The sequence below is a fragment of the Dasypus novemcinctus genome, chromosome X, assembly GCF_030445035.2.
Source record: "Dasypus novemcinctus isolate mDasNov1 chromosome X, mDasNov1.1.hap2, whole genome shotgun sequence".
In the NCBI taxonomy this organism is placed as follows: domain Eukaryota; kingdom Metazoa; phylum Chordata; class Mammalia; order Cingulata; family Dasypodidae; genus Dasypus; species Dasypus novemcinctus.
In genome coordinates, this window is record NC_080704.1 from 128,279,282 (window position 1) to 128,296,702 (window position 17,421).

At 38.5% G+C, this 17,421-nt stretch overlaps 1 protein-coding gene across 4 annotated transcripts in view; it reads left to right on the forward strand.

Moving 5' to 3' along the window:
- DOCK11 (dedicator of cytokinesis 11) overlaps positions 1-17,421 on the forward strand; it is a 207,467-nt gene that overhangs the window by 175,168 nt on the left and 14,878 nt on the right. For all 4 annotated transcript variants that reach the window (XM_058291219.2, XM_058291220.1, XM_058291221.1 and 1 more), the window contains one exon: positions 8,139-8,261. In XM_058291219.2, the coding sequence (XP_058147202.1) occupies positions 8,139-8,261 (123 nt within the window). The remainder of the gene's footprint in view (positions 1-8,138; positions 8,262-17,421) is intronic.

The following is a 17,421-nucleotide window of genomic DNA, read 5'->3' on the forward strand; positions in this document are numbered from 1 at the left end:
CTGGAAAATTCTCCATAAAGAAGTAGGGTTACATTGTCCTTTACTTCAGCTAAGCAGAACATGCATAAAAGTATAAAAAATTTGAAGATCTCTGCTCTAAATTCTGTATGGATAGAAGACAGCTTCAGCTGTCAGACAACAGGATGTACTGAGCACTGACTTACGAGCAGGGCTCTGTACTTGGTGGTATAGGAACCATGAAGTTAAATAGGACTGGTCCCTCATCTCCAAGGTCTACCTGAAGAGAGAATATACCTACACGAAATAGAAAAAAGCAAAACGGTCCCATTTGAATGATGTAGACAGTCTGTGCCATACAAAGTCAAAGGTGAGAGAAATGCTTTGAGCTGAGGTAGAATAATGAAAGTATGATTAGAAAGGGGTTCTAAGAATGAGGATATCCTAAAGACATTCTAGCAGAGAAAAGTAAATAGCCTGGACAAAAGCTAAGAGGTGAGAGCGTAAGACATGTTTGTGTTGCAATAAGTGGATCCTTTTGGCTAGATAAGTGGGGTCATATAGCGCAGAGTAGTAGTTGAGATCAGGTTTGGAGAAACTTTGAATGTTTGGGCTTTATTTAGATGAATGTTGAATTGCTATCAAAGGTTTTTAAGCAGATTAATGACAAGATAAAAGCCAGAAAGAAGGAAGGTTAATTTGGTGGTGATGGGGGAGATGGATGGGAGGTAAATGGGGGGTTGGAGGCAGAATTTGGCACAAGGGCTGCCCTGAGTCCAGACTTGAGGCAGTCAGGACCTAAACCAGGATAGTGACAAATTGAAGAAACACTCTGAGGAAAGGAGGACCACCTCCTGACTGGGTGGGAAGGGAAAAGTCAAATGTGGCGCTGAGATTTTGAGTAGATGTTACGGAAAAGATGACAGGCAGATGGTTTTGCAAGAAAGCTGATGAATTCAGTTGTAGATATACATTGAATTTTGAAGTAAAAGTGTATTGGAAAATACCATCAGGCCATTAGAAATGCAGGACTGAATCTAAGCCCAGAAGTCAGGTTGGGGATACATATCTGGAAATCACATCCATATGAGACCCAAAGCAGGGTGAGTATAGGAGGGAGATATACAAGATAATGTATAGCAAGTAAAGATCAGATAACAAAGGACAAACCATGGAAAAGTTCACAATTATAAGAATTGGGAAGAAAAAAAGAGAAACAAAAAAGCAGAGACATGTAAGGGGTTCCATAGAAATGTTTTTTCAAAGTTGTATTAAAAAACATAAGGGATCAGGTTAAAGTTACAGTGTTAAAATATTGCAGTTAATACATTAAGGAATTTATTTTAAAAATACAGGCAAATACCAAGTTAGCACTGATATTTCACCTATTTTTCTATGTGGATCTCTCATCTCATCAGTAAAATAAAGGCAATCATATTATGCTAATCACTTCACAATATATGCGAAAGAACTGTATAAGTCATCATTTACCTACTTGACACTGAAGCATCTTAAAGGCAAGATGGCATCCTTTTACCCTTAGGACCTAAAAGAGTAGAAGTTTAATAGATATTTACTGAATTAATTAATCTAACAGAGAGCCAAGATACTTGGATTTTAAGCCCAGCTTAGTTTTTGACTATGAAACCTTAGACAAGTTAATTCACTTTTTTAGGTCTTAGTTAGATTCATTGATTTCCCAGAGACTTCCAGTTTTTATGGGCTGACAGCAGAAGTTTCAGAGGATTTCATGGGAGATGGTAAATAAGTGGGTTTAGGACAATTGAAATTACATCCTTGCCTTCCATACAGCAGTATCAACTTATTAATAAAAATGGCCTTGAGCTTGACCCTTTCTTATACTCTCAAGGAAAGTGTGACTTTTCTTATTAGTCAAGAACTATAATCAGTTTTGTATGTAAACACATTTCTTAGAATTCTTTTCTGTTCTGCAGCAATAATTTAATCATACTTTCATTTGATGCATACAGGTAGAATCATGCTCTACCAAATGACATTTTATGTTTCTGTTTATATAAGGCTAACTCCTCCTACCTTAGCATACAGAAAAAAACTGACACAGATTAACAAGTTATATTGCTGTGAAGAACACAATTTATTGCTCATTTAGTGTCTGTATTTAAATGTGAAGTAAAACAGTGATGATGTTTAATTTGCTTTCTTCCCGTTTTTGTGTTCATTTTTTTCTTTATTTATTAGAGAGTTGTGGGTGTACACAACAATCAAGCATAAATTGCAGGGTTCCCATACACCACCCCAACACCTTGCATTACTGTGGAACATTTGTTACAATTCATGATACCACATTTTTATAATTGTACTGTTAACTGAAGTCCATCGTTTAACTTGTGGTTCACTGATTGTGTAGTGTAGTTTCATGGATTTAAAAAAAAAATCTGTTAACATATATGCAATCTAACATTTCCCCTTTTAATCATATTCAGGTATATATTTCAGAGCTATTAATTGCATCCACAATGTTGTGAACCATCACCAAAGCATTTTCATCATTCTGAACAGGAACCTGTATATTTTAAGCCCCAACCAGGGGACAGGGTGAGGCTAGGGAATGGGAATTCTTTCATCTGTTTGAAAATAAAAGTTTTTAAAAAATGATCCATATGTTATGCACAGCATCACAGCTGGTACAAAGCTGCCTGAATTTTATTTGAAACACAAAAACAATGCATATGAACAGTAGTCTTTGTAAAATAAATTTGAAATGCTCCCACTGCATCATAAGGCAGACTTAGACAAGGATCTTAACAGTGTTCAGACAACTAACAAAACAAGCTGAATATTAAAGTCTTCAAACATTTACTCTAATTTTTTTTATTCCACTGATAAGGGTAAGAAAACTTGGCTGACAAATTAAGTCAGGGTACCATATTTCAAACTACATGTAACATATTTTGTTATATATTCTGAACACATGAAACATGAGATTTTAGGATATAAACTCTCATTTCCCAGTCAGAGACTAACGTTTCTTTTGCAGTCTGGCAGCTTTCAACTTTGAAACCCTCTTTGTAATCTTTTTTCTGATATTTCTGTTAGAAATTCTTTTTGTTTTAGAATAGTGGTTAGCATAGAATGAGCAGTGGCAGAATGGGATATTAAGGAGAGTGATAATTTTTTTTCTATGACAGTTACAGAAAAAGCCTCAGGTATTTCTGCAAGTAAATACTTGCTAATACTCCTTCTCCATCTATCATCAAGTTCAGCACTTATTTCAATGGTATCATTACAAACACTGTTCCTCTGATTTGAGACTTCAGGATTATGAGGGGCATATTCTCTATTCACAACATAAACAGACACTGTAAGTGGCAGGAATCCTTACCATAGGCTCTGTTCTTTCATGTACATTTGGCTGCTTTTTTTCTTTTCACTAGATTTTTAAAGTGTTTCTTTTTCTTCCCAGCATTTATTTGGATCCTCTTAGGTTCAAAAGTATGAGAAAAATGTATTGTTGGTACAGAATTATCTCTAACCCTTAAAGCATCATGGTCATTTTCATTTCCTTCTCCTCTCTCTCCTCCCCTCTCCTCTCTCCCATTCTCTTTCTCTCCTCTCCCCCCCTCCTTCTATGTGGTAAGGATTTGAACCATTCCTTGAACAATTCAGTTAACTATTCACTTGGCCATTGAAAAGTTCTGAATTTGCAACATCCCTATGGTAACTATTGAGAAGAAGAGCGTCTCTTAGTTCATATTTGTGTTTTGATCTTCCTTTTCTTATGGAATTGTATCTTCTCCCTTTGCAGTCACAGTATCAGGCATACTATTAAGTTCACCCGGCAATTCTTCTTGTCTCTAGTTCAAGGCAAGCCTGTAGTTCATTATCAGTAAACAAATCATTGGATTTCCTGTCATTTGCAAAATCTGCTTCAAAAATATCTGAAAATTTTGATTTGGAATGAGGTTTATGGCATTTCAACTGTTTTACATTAAATTCAGCATTGCTTTTAATTTCTGATGTCGACAATATCACCTACAGCATCATGATTTATCATTTTTATGATTTTTTTGGTGTCTGGTCCAAGAAATCTTTGTCTGCCTCAAGATTGTGATGATATTCCTATGTTTTCTTCTAGAAACTTTATGAGATTTATGTTTAGGCCTATAATCCATTTCTAATTCATTTTTACTCATGGAGCAAGATTGAAGTCAAGGTTCTTTTTAAAATATTTTTTTCTATACAGATATTTAGGTGGTGCTGTGCCATTTGGAGCGGGGAGACTCCTTTCCCCAAAGAATGACTTTATCTTGGTCAAAGTTCAGTTGTTCATATATGCCTGTGATATTTCTGCATTCTCTATTCTGTACCATTAATTATTTGTCTACCTTGATGCCAATATTGCACTGTCTTAATTACTGAAGCTTTATAATAAGTCTTAAAATCAGATAGTGATAGCCCTTCAACGATTTTCTTTTACAAAGTTATTTGGCTAGTCTTCATCTTTGGAATATCCAGGTAAAATTTTGAATCATCTTTTTTTTTTTTTTTAAGATTTAATTTTCTTTATTTATTTAATTCCCCTCCCCTCCCCTGGTTGTCTGTTTTCTGTGTCTTTTTGCTGCGTCTTGTTTCTTTGTCCGCTTCTGTTGTCGTCAGCGGCACGGGAAGTGTGGGCGGCGCCATTCCTCCGCAGGCTGCTCCCTCCTTCGCGCTGGGCGGCTCTCCTTATGGGTGCACTCCTTGCACGTGGGGCTCCCCTACGCGGGGGACACCCCTGCGTGGCAGGGCACTCCTTGCGTGCATCAGCACTGCGCATGGGCCAGCTCCACACGGGTCAAGGAGGCCCGGGGCTTGAACCGCGGGCCTCCCATGTGGTAGACGGACACCCTAACCACTGGGCCAAAGTCCGTTTCCCGAATCATCTTTTCTATTTCTTCACACTGTCCTGCTAGAAATTTTTTAGGGATCATGTGAAATCTAAGTATCACTTCATGGAGAATGGAGAGGTTAATATTGAGTCTTCCAATAAATGAATATGATACATCTCTCCATTTAGTTAGGTCTCCTTTAATTTCTCTCTGCAGTATTTTGTAGTTTTCAGGGTTAGAAGTCCTGATATTTGATGTTTTTGATGCTATTGTAAATAGTAATACTTGCTTTAGTTTCATTTTCCAATTTGATATTGCTAGTATATAGTATTACAATTTAGTTTATTAACTCCATATCTTGTGACCTTGCTAAATTCACTTATTAGTTTTAGTACTTTGTATATTCCTTAGGATTTTCTACATATCAATCATGTGATCTGCCCAGAAAGGCAATTTTAATTCTTCCTTTTTAATCTTTGTGCCTTTCTCTCTCTTTCTTGCCTTACTGCCCTGGCTAGATCTTCTAGCATTATACTGAATAAAAATGGTTAATGCAGACATTCTTGACTTGTTCCTAATCTTAGGGGAAAAGTGTTTGACCTATAGATTTTTAGTAGATGTCCTGTATCAGATTGTGAAATGTACCTTCTATTCCTAGTTTGAGACTCTATTTTTTAATATGAATGGGTGTTGAGTTTTGTTAAATGCTTTTTTCTGCATCTGTTGATAAAGATTTTTTTTTTATTAGTATAGTATATCACAGTATTAAACCAACCTTACATTCCTGGGAATGAGGTTTATAACAGATTTGAATTCCCCCAAAGTTCTTTTATCCCACTGTTGTTGAAATTTTTATTTGAGGATTAAATGTTAACACACAGATTATGTTTTCAAGTAACATTTATTGAACACCTGCTATGTATTGGCACTGTACAACTTACTGGAAAAATTGATATAAATAAGATATTGTTCCTACACTCAAAAAGTAAAGTCACAGCTTATTTGGGAAGTAGAATACACAGACAATATGCAAATAATGTACAAGTATAGTGATAAATATACCCCTAAAGAATTAGTAGAATGAGAGAAAAGGTGTCTAGTGCCCTGCTTACCATCTGTTGATCAAGAGAAGGATCCTAAAGAAGTGTTACCTAAACAAACTGTTTTAAAGGGGTTAACCAAGTGAAAAGGATTAAAGAACAGAGGTTACAGCATGAACAAAGGCTCAAAGCTAAGAAACACTTTAGTGCTTCAGGGGAACTGCTGTAGTTCACTGTTCATGGAGCATAACATACAAGGCTGGGCATTATGAATGATGAGATTAAAGAAGTATTGGCCAGGAAAACGAATGTGCCCCAAGCAATTGGTCTCCTGTCTACCATATAGGAGGTCCAGGATTCAAATCCCAGGGCCTTCTGGTGAAGGCAAGCTGGCCCACGTGGTAAGCTGGCCTGAGTGGAGAGTAGGCCACATGGAGTGCTGGCCCTGGGCAGGAGTGCTGGCCTATGCAGAAAGCTGGCACAGCAAGATGATGCAACAAAAAGAGACACAGGAAAGACAGACACAGCAGACCAGGGAGCTAAGGTGACACAAGAGATCGAGCACCTCTCTTCCACTCCAGAAGATTCCAGGATTGGTTTGATTCTTGGTGCCACCTAAAAAGAAGTCAAGCAGACACAGAATTATACACACGAATGGACACAGAGAAAAGACAGCAAGAAGGGTGGTGTGTGTGTGTGTGTGTGTAGAAATAAATCTTTAAACAACAACAAAAAAGAAGTATTGGCTAGATCAGAGCAAACCTTGTATGTCAAGTAAAGGGGCTTGTTCTTTGTTCTGTGAGGTATGGGGCGCCGACAACAGGTTTTAAGAAGGGGGGAGCGACATGGCCAGGTTTTACATTTTAATCGGATCACTCTGAGAGATGTATAGGGGATAGATTTGAAAGTACCAAGGCTAAAGGCAGGAAAAGCAGTTAGAAAAAATAAAATAATGAGGACGTGAACCTTAGCAGCGAGAGTAGAAATGGAGAAGAAAGGTCAGCTTTGAGAAATTTTTAGGAAGTAAAATGGGTGGAACTTCGGCAGGACTTGGTGATGAACTGATTACATGGATAAAGAAACTGGGTAGAGTCAAAACTGCTCTTTAGTTTTCTAGCTAAGGGTTTATAGGGTGTTGTCACTGACTGGATAGAAGACAGTGAACAAACTGGTTTGGGAAGAATATGGGTTCAAAATTGGATGTAAGGAAGAGTATTTAGCACTCAATTCTTTAAGTGCTCTTTAAGATAGAAACAAGCCATTAAGACTTATGTATGGCATCAGTAATTGATGAGAGATGATGATTTGCAGAGTCGTTTGTTTTATAGCAGCTGTTTTAATTCTGACAGGGTTAGTTATCTTACTCTTGAACTATTACCCTGTCATTCTCATTAACTTTACAACCAACAGGAAGGAAGCATTCTTTACTAAAATAGCATCATTTTATCAAAAAACACCAAATTGGGAAGCAGACTTGGCCCAGTGGTTAGGACATCTGTCTACCACATGGGAGGTCCACGGTTCAGACCCCAGGCCTCCTTGACCCATGTGGAGCTGGCCCATGCGCAGTGCTGATGCGCGCAGGGAGTGCCGTGCGAAGCAGGGGTGTCCCCGCGTAGGGGAGCCCCGCACGGGGAGTGCGCCCCCGTAGGGAGAGCCACCCAGCACCAAGGAGGGTGCAGCCTGCCCAGGAATGGCGCCGCTCACACGGAGAGCTGACGCAGCAAAAGGAAACAGATTTCGGTGCCGCTGACAACTGAAGTGGACAAAGAACACGCGGCCAATGGACGCAGAGAACAGACAACTAGGGTGGGGGTGGGGGGATAAATAAATAAATCTTTTAAAAAAACACCAAATCACTAAAAAAAAAGCTTTAAAAAGTTGTCATAGTCAGACTATATATTAAATATCAGTGTAAAGGAAAAATGACGGGCCTTTAAAGGCTTAGCAGAATTACCCTGTTAGACATTTGCAAACCTCCTTAATTTCAACCAAACAATATATTCCCTTTAAAATTTCTCAATGTGCTAATGTTTGCAGGTGCAGTGGACATCTCTATTATGAAAAAACTAAATATATAATATAGTTTAATGTCAACATTCATTGCAGATTTTAATAGTCTCAATTTCAAATATTTGATTTAGAAAAGTATAGTCACACAAGTATGCCCTTTTCCTACGTTTTATTAAATTTAGTAAATTGTTTGGTCTTTAACTTAAAATGGTTAGTATTTATTTCTATAAGACGATAACTATTTCTAATTCTTGACTGGGTTTTTCTCTTAATACAGGAAGTTTTACTGGAACTGCTAGAACAGTGTGTGGACGGCTTATGGAAAGCAGAACGTTATGAAGTAATTTCTGAGATTTCCAAGTTGATTGTTCCAATTTATGAGAAACGTCGTGAGTTTGAGGTAGGTAATTTAAATATTTCATCATTAGCTGTTTTAATTTACTAGGCTGCTCAGAGCAAATACCATGACATGAATCGGGTTAAACAGTGAGAATTAATTTACCCATGGTTTTTTGTCATTGTTGTTTTTATTTATTTATTTATTAGTTGTACTTTTTTGAAGATACATAGATCACAAAAAAAGTTACATTAAAAAAATATTAGAGGATCCCATATACTCCTCCCACATCAACAACCTCTTTCATCATTGTGGCACATTCATTGCATTTGGTGAATACATTTTGCTGCACTGCTGCACCACATAGATAATAAGTTACCTTGTAGTTTATACTCTTCCCCTGTACATTCAGTGGGTTATGCTAGGATGTATAATGTCCAGCACCTGTCCCTGCAATATCATTTAAGTCCCAAAAATGCCCCCACATCACATCTCTTCTTCCCCCTCACTGCTTTCAGCAACTACCATGGCCACTTATACCACATCAGTGCTACAATTTCTTCCATTACTAGTCACAATAGTTCTATAATAGAATACAGGTAAATCCAATATAATCCATATTTTATTCCTCCATCCTGTGGACCCTGGGATGGTGATGTCCACTCCACCTCTATATCGAGAGGGGGATTAGATGCCACATGGTTGATGGATGCGATTCTCCTGCTTGCAGTTGTAGGCATTCTCACTTCCCTGGTATGGTGGTTGACCATCTTCACCTCTTCATTAGCTGACCTGGGTAAGTCCAGTGAACCAGAGAATATGAGTTGCAACTCTGCTGAGGCTCAGGGCCCAACTGGCACATGGCCAATCCAGAGATTGAAGTCTCCTGAGTATACACCAACCCCAGCGCCAACCACAGGTTCAGTAAAAGTGACAGAAGATGCATGTGTAGAAAGGTCACATCTGAGTCCAACCCATCACACTCAGGAACACAAATTCCAAAGTAGAACCCACTGACAAGGCATTGAACTCCAGAGCCATCTGCCATGACCGTAGAACCTGTGTGTGTCTGTTGCACTCAGTAGCACCAGGACCTGGAGTTGTATCTACTTTGGCTGTCTCTGGGATCCTGCTGAGGTGCATAAGCGCGACCCCTCTGCTGACCTCCCGACAATTTTTTGAAGACTCTTAGCCATATAAATTCATTTGTCTTTACCATTTCCCCCTTTTATTCAAGGTCTTTTTCTAGTTGCATTACCAGTTAGTGATGGGTAGTAATCCCTCGGCGCCAGGGAGGCTCATCCCCTGGAGTCATGTCCTGCACTGGGGTGAAGGTAATGCATTTACATGCTGAGTGTGGTTTGAGCAACATGGATGCTCTCAGGAGGTAACTCTTAGGCACCCCATGCAGCTCTAGGCCTAGTTGAAATTTCATGCACACAGGCTCATAAGCATAGTCATCAGTATCAAGGGCTCATCATTGGACCATCCTTCTTCACTGGTCTTTGCCTTTGCAGTTGGGGGATTATTGCTCTTCCATTGGGGAATGTAACAGATCTCCCCTGGGTAGGAATTTAGCACTCAATCAGCTGTCATTTGTAACTGTAACTACTATGAAAATACCCAATGAATATCCGAACATTTTTATATACCCTATACAAATGCCCTGGAGAACTCCCTCCCTCCCATGTGTTCCCCATCACAGTGTTCCTCCCCTGCCATAGTTGAACCCTTCTGTGGTCCAAAACTTCCTCAAACATGAAGCCTAATGTATTGCCAAATTCAATTACTAGGAAATGAAATAGTAATGATAGGTTGAAATGTTAGAAATAGAATACATACTAATTTAGAAAAACTAAAGTAAAACATAAGTGTACTAAAAAATGAAAAATAGCATACAACTTTTGTTTTTGACATTTTGCCTTTCATCAGTGTAATAGATGTTGCTCTGTATGTACAGTGGCAAGGCAATTTCTTTCATTCTTCAGTGTCTATGTCCTTTTTTCTTTTTTTTAATTTTTAATTTTGTCTTCAAAAATGTTTTAGATCACTGTAAAGTCACATATACAATATAGGGGTCTCCTATATATCCAACATCAAACCCTTTTCTGCCTTCTGCAGCAATGATCTTTTTTACATGTTCATGTTATATTTGCTGTAGCTGATGTAGAGAGATTGAAACATAGTTACCAAACATGGTTCCCTTTTGGTTTACATTATGGTTTATATTTTAGACTGTACAGTTTTCTAAATTTTTAGATACATTATGGTTTACATTATGGTTTAGATTTTAGCCTATAGACTTTTATACATTTTTGGTGAAATTTAACACGTCCTGTATCCATCATTGCACGATCTTATGGAACACTTCCATTGTCCCCCAGTTACCCTACTTCCATCTATTCTATTCCTCTCTCCCCCTCCCCTCCGGGCCCACAGTGACAACCAATCTTCACTGCTTGAAGAACCAGATAGGTTCACAGATACTTACAACAATGCTGAGGGCTTGACACACTAGACTGTCCTACCCCATTGGGAGCCACCAGTTCTTTTGAGAGACACAATTCCCTTTGTTTGAGAACATCAGGCCTCCCCAGGATGGGGGTAAACCTTCTCACATTGAATGTGTCTCCACCCAATGATTTAACACACCATGACAAGATGAGCACTCATACACTCTCTAGAAGCCTGCCCCTGTGCCAGATGCCCCCCCATTAAGCACTTTAAACAGATAACCTTTCCTTATTATATTTTCTAAAGAGTTTTCTCAACATTATAGTTTCAACCACATACCAGACAATCTCCCATGTTCATCTCTTCCCTCCAACCCTCCCCCCAATTCGTTTGGTCATCTGACCCATCCTCCCAACCCTAGCCCCCCCTCAAGCCTGGAAAGCTCCACCCAATAGTATCCCTATGCCCCTGTGTTATCCCTTCCCTGTACAAATACTTACCTCCACTTTATCATAGATTTAACCCATGTCCTGTAAACCTATCACCCAGTCTCTAGCTTTCTGAGACAGCTTGGTTTGCTTATTTCATATCAAAGAGGTCATGTAGTATTTGTCCTTCAATGCCTGGCATGCTTCACTTTACATAAGGTCCTCAAGATTCATTCATCTTATCCTATGTGTTTGTACTGTATTCCTTCTTATTGCTGAGTAGTATTCCATTGTATGTATGTACCACATTTTGTTTATCCATTCATCTGTTGATGGGCATTTGGGTTGATTCCAACTTTTGGCAATAGTGAACAATGCTGCTATGAACATTGGTGTGCATATATCGGTTTGTGTCCTTGTTTTCAGTTCTTCTGGGTATGTACCCAGCAGTGGAATTGCTGGGTTGTATGACAAATCTGTAGCTAGTTTTTTGAGAAACTGCCAAACCGTCCTCCAGGATGGCTGGATCCTTCTGCATTTCCACCAGCGGTTCACCCATATCCTCCCCAACACTTAGAGTCTTCTGTTTTTTTAATAGCTGCCAGTCTTATAGGAGTAAGATTATATCTCATTGTAGTTTTGATTTTCATTTCCCTAATAGCTAGTGATTTCGAGCATCTTTTCATGTGCTTTTTACCCATTTGTATTTCTTCTTTGGAGAAGCATCTTTTCAAATCTCTTGCCCATTTTTTAAATTGGTTGTTTATCTTTTTATTTTCAAGATCTAGGATTTCTTTATATATGCAGGATATTAGTCTCCTATCAGATATATGGTTACCAAATATTCTCTCCCATTGGGTAGGCTGCCTTTTCACTTTCTTGACAAACTCCTTTGAGGTGCAAAAAGCTTTAATTTGAAGAGGTCCCATTAATCTATTTGTTCTTTTGCTGCTCGTGCTTTGGGTGTGAAGTTCATGAAGCCATTTCCTATTACAAGGTCCTGTAGATGTTTCCCTACATTGCTTTCCAAGATCTTTATGATCTTGGCTGTTATATTTAGGTATTTGGTCCATCTTGAGTTGATTTTTGTATAATGTGTGAGATGGTCATCCTCTTTCATTCTTTTGCATATGGATATCCAGTTCTCCAAGCACCATTTGTTGAACAGGCCATTCTTTCCCAGTTGAGTGGGCTTAGTGGCCTTGTCGAATATCAGGTGACTGTATATGTGAGGCTCTATATCAGAACTCTCATTTCGGTTCCATTGTTCAGTATTTCTATCCTTGTGCCATTTCCATGCCATTTTAACCACTATAGCTTTATAGTGTGTTTTGAAGTCAGGTAGTGTGATTCTGCCAATTTCATTTTTCTTTTTCAATATGTCTTTGGCTATTTTGGGCCCCCTTCCTGTCCAAATATATTTCATGATAAGTTTTTCTAGTTCATTAAAAAATGCAGTATTGATTTCTATTGGGATTGCTTTGAATCCATAGATCAGTTTTGGTAGGATAGATATCTTAATGATGTTTAGTCTTCCTGTCCATGAACAGGGAATATTCTTCCATTTACTTACGTCGTCTTTGATTTCTTTGAACAGTGTTTTCTGTGTAGTTTTCTGTGTATAAGTCTTTTATATCTTTAGTTCTTGTGTTGTCTTTGTTTGGGTTTGGTATTAGGGCAATGTTGGCATCATAGAATGAGTTAGGCAGTGTTCCTTCTATTTCGATTTTTTGGAAGAGTTTAATCAAGATTAGTGTTAGTTCTTTCCAGAAAGTTTGGTATAATTCACCTCTGAAGCCGTCCTGCCCACGGGTATTCTTAGTTGGGAGGCTTTTAATGACTGAGTCTGTCTCTTGTGATTGGTTTGTTGAGATCATCAATTTATTCTTTCATCAATATAGGCTGCTTATGTGTTTCTAGGAATTTGTCCATTTCCTGTAAATAGTCCTTCTTGTTGGCATATAACTTTTCAAAGTATCCTCTTATGATAGTCTTTATTTCTGTGGGGTCAGTGGTGATACCTCCTTTCTCATTTCTTATCTTGTGTATTTGCATCTTCTCTCTTTTTTCTTTGTTTGTCTAGCTAAGGGTTTGTCAGTATTTATTGATCTTCTCAAAGATCCAGATCTTTGTTTTGTTTATTTTTTCTAGTGCTTTCTTATTTTCAATTTCATTTAGTTCTGCTCTTATCTTTGTTATTTCTTTCTTTCTTCTTCCTTTTGGGGTTAGTTTGTTGTCTTTTTTACTAATTCCTTCAAGTGTGCAGTTGGGTCTTCAATTTTAGCTCTTTCTTGTTTTTGATGTATGAATTTATGCCTGTGAATTTCCTTCTCAGTACAGAGTTTGCTGCATCCCGTAAGTTTTGATATGTTGTGTTTTCATTTTCATTAGTTTCAAGGTATTTAATGATTTCTTTTGAGATTTTCTCCTTTACCCACTGTTTGTCTAAGAGTTTGTTATTTAACTTCCATATCTTAGTGCCTAATCTGGGTCTCTGGCCCTTGAAGATTTCTAGCTTCATTTCACTGTGGTCAGAGAAATTATTTTGTATGATTTCAGTCTTAATTCATTAAGACTTTCTCCGTGGCCTAGCATGTGGTCTATTCTTGTAGAATGATCCATGTAGTCTTGAGGGGAATATATATCCTGCTGTATTTGGGTGTAATATTCTGTATATGTCTATTAGGTCCATTCTAATATATTATTCGAAGTCTTTGTTTCTTTATTGATTCTCTGTTGAGATGTTCTGTCCAGTGGTGATAGTGGTGTATATAAAGTCCCCCACTATGAGTGTAGAGGCATCTGTTCCTTCACTTAGTTTTTCCAGTGTTTGCCTCACATATTTGGAGGTACCCTGGTTAGGAGCACAAATGTTTATGATTGTTCTTTCCTCTTGAAAGATTACCCCTTTTATTAATTTGTAGTGTCAGTCTTTGTCTCTCACAATAGGTTTGCATTTAAAGTCTATTTTGTCTGATATTAATATAGCTACTCTTGCCCTTTTGTGTTTGTTGTTTGCCTGTAAGATTATTTTTCAGCCGTTCACTTCCAACCTCCTTGAATCCCTGGGTCTAAGATGTGTTTTCTGTAGACAGCATATAGATGGGTCATATTCCTTATCCATTATTCCGGTCTGTGTCTCTTGACAGGTGAGTTTAATCCATTGACTTTCAATGTTGTTACTCTCAAGGTATTACTTACATTAGCCATATATTCTTTGGAGTTGTGTATGTCATATGTTGTGTTTTTTTTCTGTTTTTGTCTTTTTAGTTGTTCTTATACTCTCCTCCCACTCTGTCTCTCTTGTTTTTTTCTTTCCTCCTGCAGAACTCCCTTTAGTATTTCTTGAAGGGCAGGTTTCTTGTTGGCATACTCTCTTAATATCTGTGTATCTGTGAATATTTTGAACTCTCAATAATTTTGGAATGCCAGCTTTGCCTAATAGAGTGTTCTTGCTTGGAAATTTTTTTCTCTTAGTACCTTGAGTATGTTTTACCACTGCCTTCTTGTCTCCATGGTTTCAGATGAGAAATCAGCACTTAATGTTATTGAGCTTCTCGTGTATGTGATGGTTCTCTTTTCTCTTGCTGCTTTTAATATTTTCTCTTTGTCTTGAGCATTGGATTATTTGACAAGTATATGTATTGGGGTGGGCCTGTTGGAATTTATGCTGTTTGGGGGTGTATTGTGCTTCCTTGACATGTACATCTGTCTCCCTCAATAGATTTGCGAAGTGTTCAACCATTATTTCATCCAATACCCCTTCTGTCCTCTTTCCCTTCTCTTCTCCTTCTGAGATACCTATAATACATATGTTTGTGCCTTTTATGTTGTCATTCAGGTCCTTCCCTGCTGAATTTTTTCTTTTTATTAATCAATTCTACTATCTGTTTGATTTCACATGTACTGTCTTCCATACCACTAATTCTTTCCTCTGCCTCTTCAAAGCTGCTGTTATTTGCTGAGAGTATATTTTTTATTTCTTGCATTGTGCTGTTCATCACCATCATAGCCATTATCTTTTTGGGTATGTTTACAATTTCTTTTGTATGCTCTCCAAGTTTTCATAATATCTTTAATCTCTTCCTTCACTTCATTAAATTGGTCCATGATATAGGTTTTGAGAGCTTTGATTTAGTTGTTCAATATATTCTCCTCCTCTTCCTGGTTTTTAGTTTGTTCATTGGATTGGGCCATGTTTTCTTGATTATTGGTATCGTTTATAATTTTTTGTTGTTGTCTGGTTATCATTTTATCTTGATGGGTTTGTTCAGTTGATGAGCTTCTCCATTTAGTCTCGGGATTTATTTAGGTGCTGCTTTTGTGTTTGTGTTAAGTCTTCTCTTTGATACTTTGTTCCTCTTATTCTATTACCTTGTTGTTGTTTAAGTTCCCTTGAAGGAAATTATTTGCGCCAGGGAAAGCAAAAGAGGTAAGAAAGAGAAAGTATTATACTAAGTCAATAATAAATGTTAGCAGAAGAACCGTGTGAGATCTAGGAGAATGGATATTAAACTTAAATATGCTGTGAAGAGTTATAACAATGTCAAAAAGTGGAGTACCTATAATGACATGGAAAACTGAATATGGGGGAACATATGGTATGAATGAAAAGGCCAATGTGGTCACGAGAGAGGGAAAGAGAAAAGAAAGGACAATAACATAAAGAGTGAATAAAATATAGAAAACAGAATAGAGGTGTTAGAAATAAAACAGTAAAATCGGGGGCTGAACAAAGAGAGGTGGAATGTAAGAGAAACAATAGACAATTGATGATAGAAAGATATAAAGGAAACGGGATAGTGTTGGTAGACAAAATCAGTACTCACAGAAAAGAGGAAATAGAGGATGAGGAAGCACAACAAAGAAGAAATGCTGCCTACAGCATGTAGTAGAAAAAAAAAGATAAAACGGGAAAAAAACAGAAAACGAAAAGGGCCATGGTGGAATAAAAAGGAAGGAAAGACAAGAAAACAAATCAACAAAATAGACCGGAGAAGGCCTCAAGCAAGGAATCCTCTTTGCAATGGAATAAACTGCTTAGGAGTCTATCCTTCTCCCTTTCTCCCTTCCCCACGTCTCTCTCTCCCAGGGCAGCAGGAAGGCTGTGTGAGGGCTCCCCTCAGAGATTCAGATGGGACCCTGGTGAGGCAGCTCGCCACAGAATCTCCTCTCTTCCTAGCCTCTCCCTAAGCCAGCTGGCATGCTTCTCCAAGCTCAAAAAAGGGGGGGCCAGACAGTTGAACCTGCATTTCTCGGGCCCCACTGCACCCCTCATGAGAACCCTCCTACTCTTGGTGTTCGTCCTAGACTGGAGGGCTAAGGGAATGCTGGGTTCGGGGAACTTGGGCTTGGGAGAATGGGGCCTCGGGTAACGCGGGTTTGGGGAACATGGGTTACGGGGAATGTGGGGTTCGAGGATCGTGAGTTTCAGGGAACATGGGTTTGGGGATCGCATGTTTTAGGAACATGGGGCCTGGGAACGATGCTGTGCAACTAGTGGTGTTCAGGAAATGCTGTGGCTATCAGCCCTAGGGGAAGGGTTTTGCCTTGCCACAGCTTCCGGCTCTTTTGTCAGAAAACCGCAGTTTTGCCTTGAGCAAGCACTCCTTTGGTAGCAGTCTCTCCAGATTGGTGTCCAGAACCTTTGCAGGTTCCTAAAACTTCTCACTCTGCCAGGATCCTGTCCCCACTCAGCCAGTTTTTTGCAGGAGAGATGATGAGGGTGCACTCACTCAGATGCCATCTTGCCCCACCTCCCCACTCGTGGTTTTGAAGCCAGGAAAATGTCCAAATCAAGGCAGTGCTTTCTTCCCAAAGACCAACTGCCAGTGATCCTTGACTCCTCTGTCATATGGCAAGGCACATGATGGGATCTGCTGGGTCTCTCCCTTCTCTTTGAGGTTTCATTGATTTCAGCTTCTTTCTTTTGTGGCTTTCTTTCTCTGTGTCTGAATTTCATTCTTTCATAAAGGACTCTAGTAAGAGGATTAAGACCCATCCTGAATGAAATGGGACACATCTTAAGAGAAGTAACCTCATCAAATGATCCAACTTATAATGTGTTCACACCCACAGGAATGGGTTAGATTTAAGAACATGATTTTCTGGGAAACATACAGCCTAAAATCACCGCATTGGCCTATATTTTATTTTAAGCTTAGATAAAACAGTCATATGGTTATATTACCATCATCCACTAGGTGTCTTCTGAAGAATAGAAGGTTCAGTGTGACATTTTATCATAGAATATATATATATCAGTTTGACACATTTGTGCAATTTTAAAGTTATGGTCCTAAAAACTAAAAATGGTCCTGAGATTAAAAGCCTACCTTCAA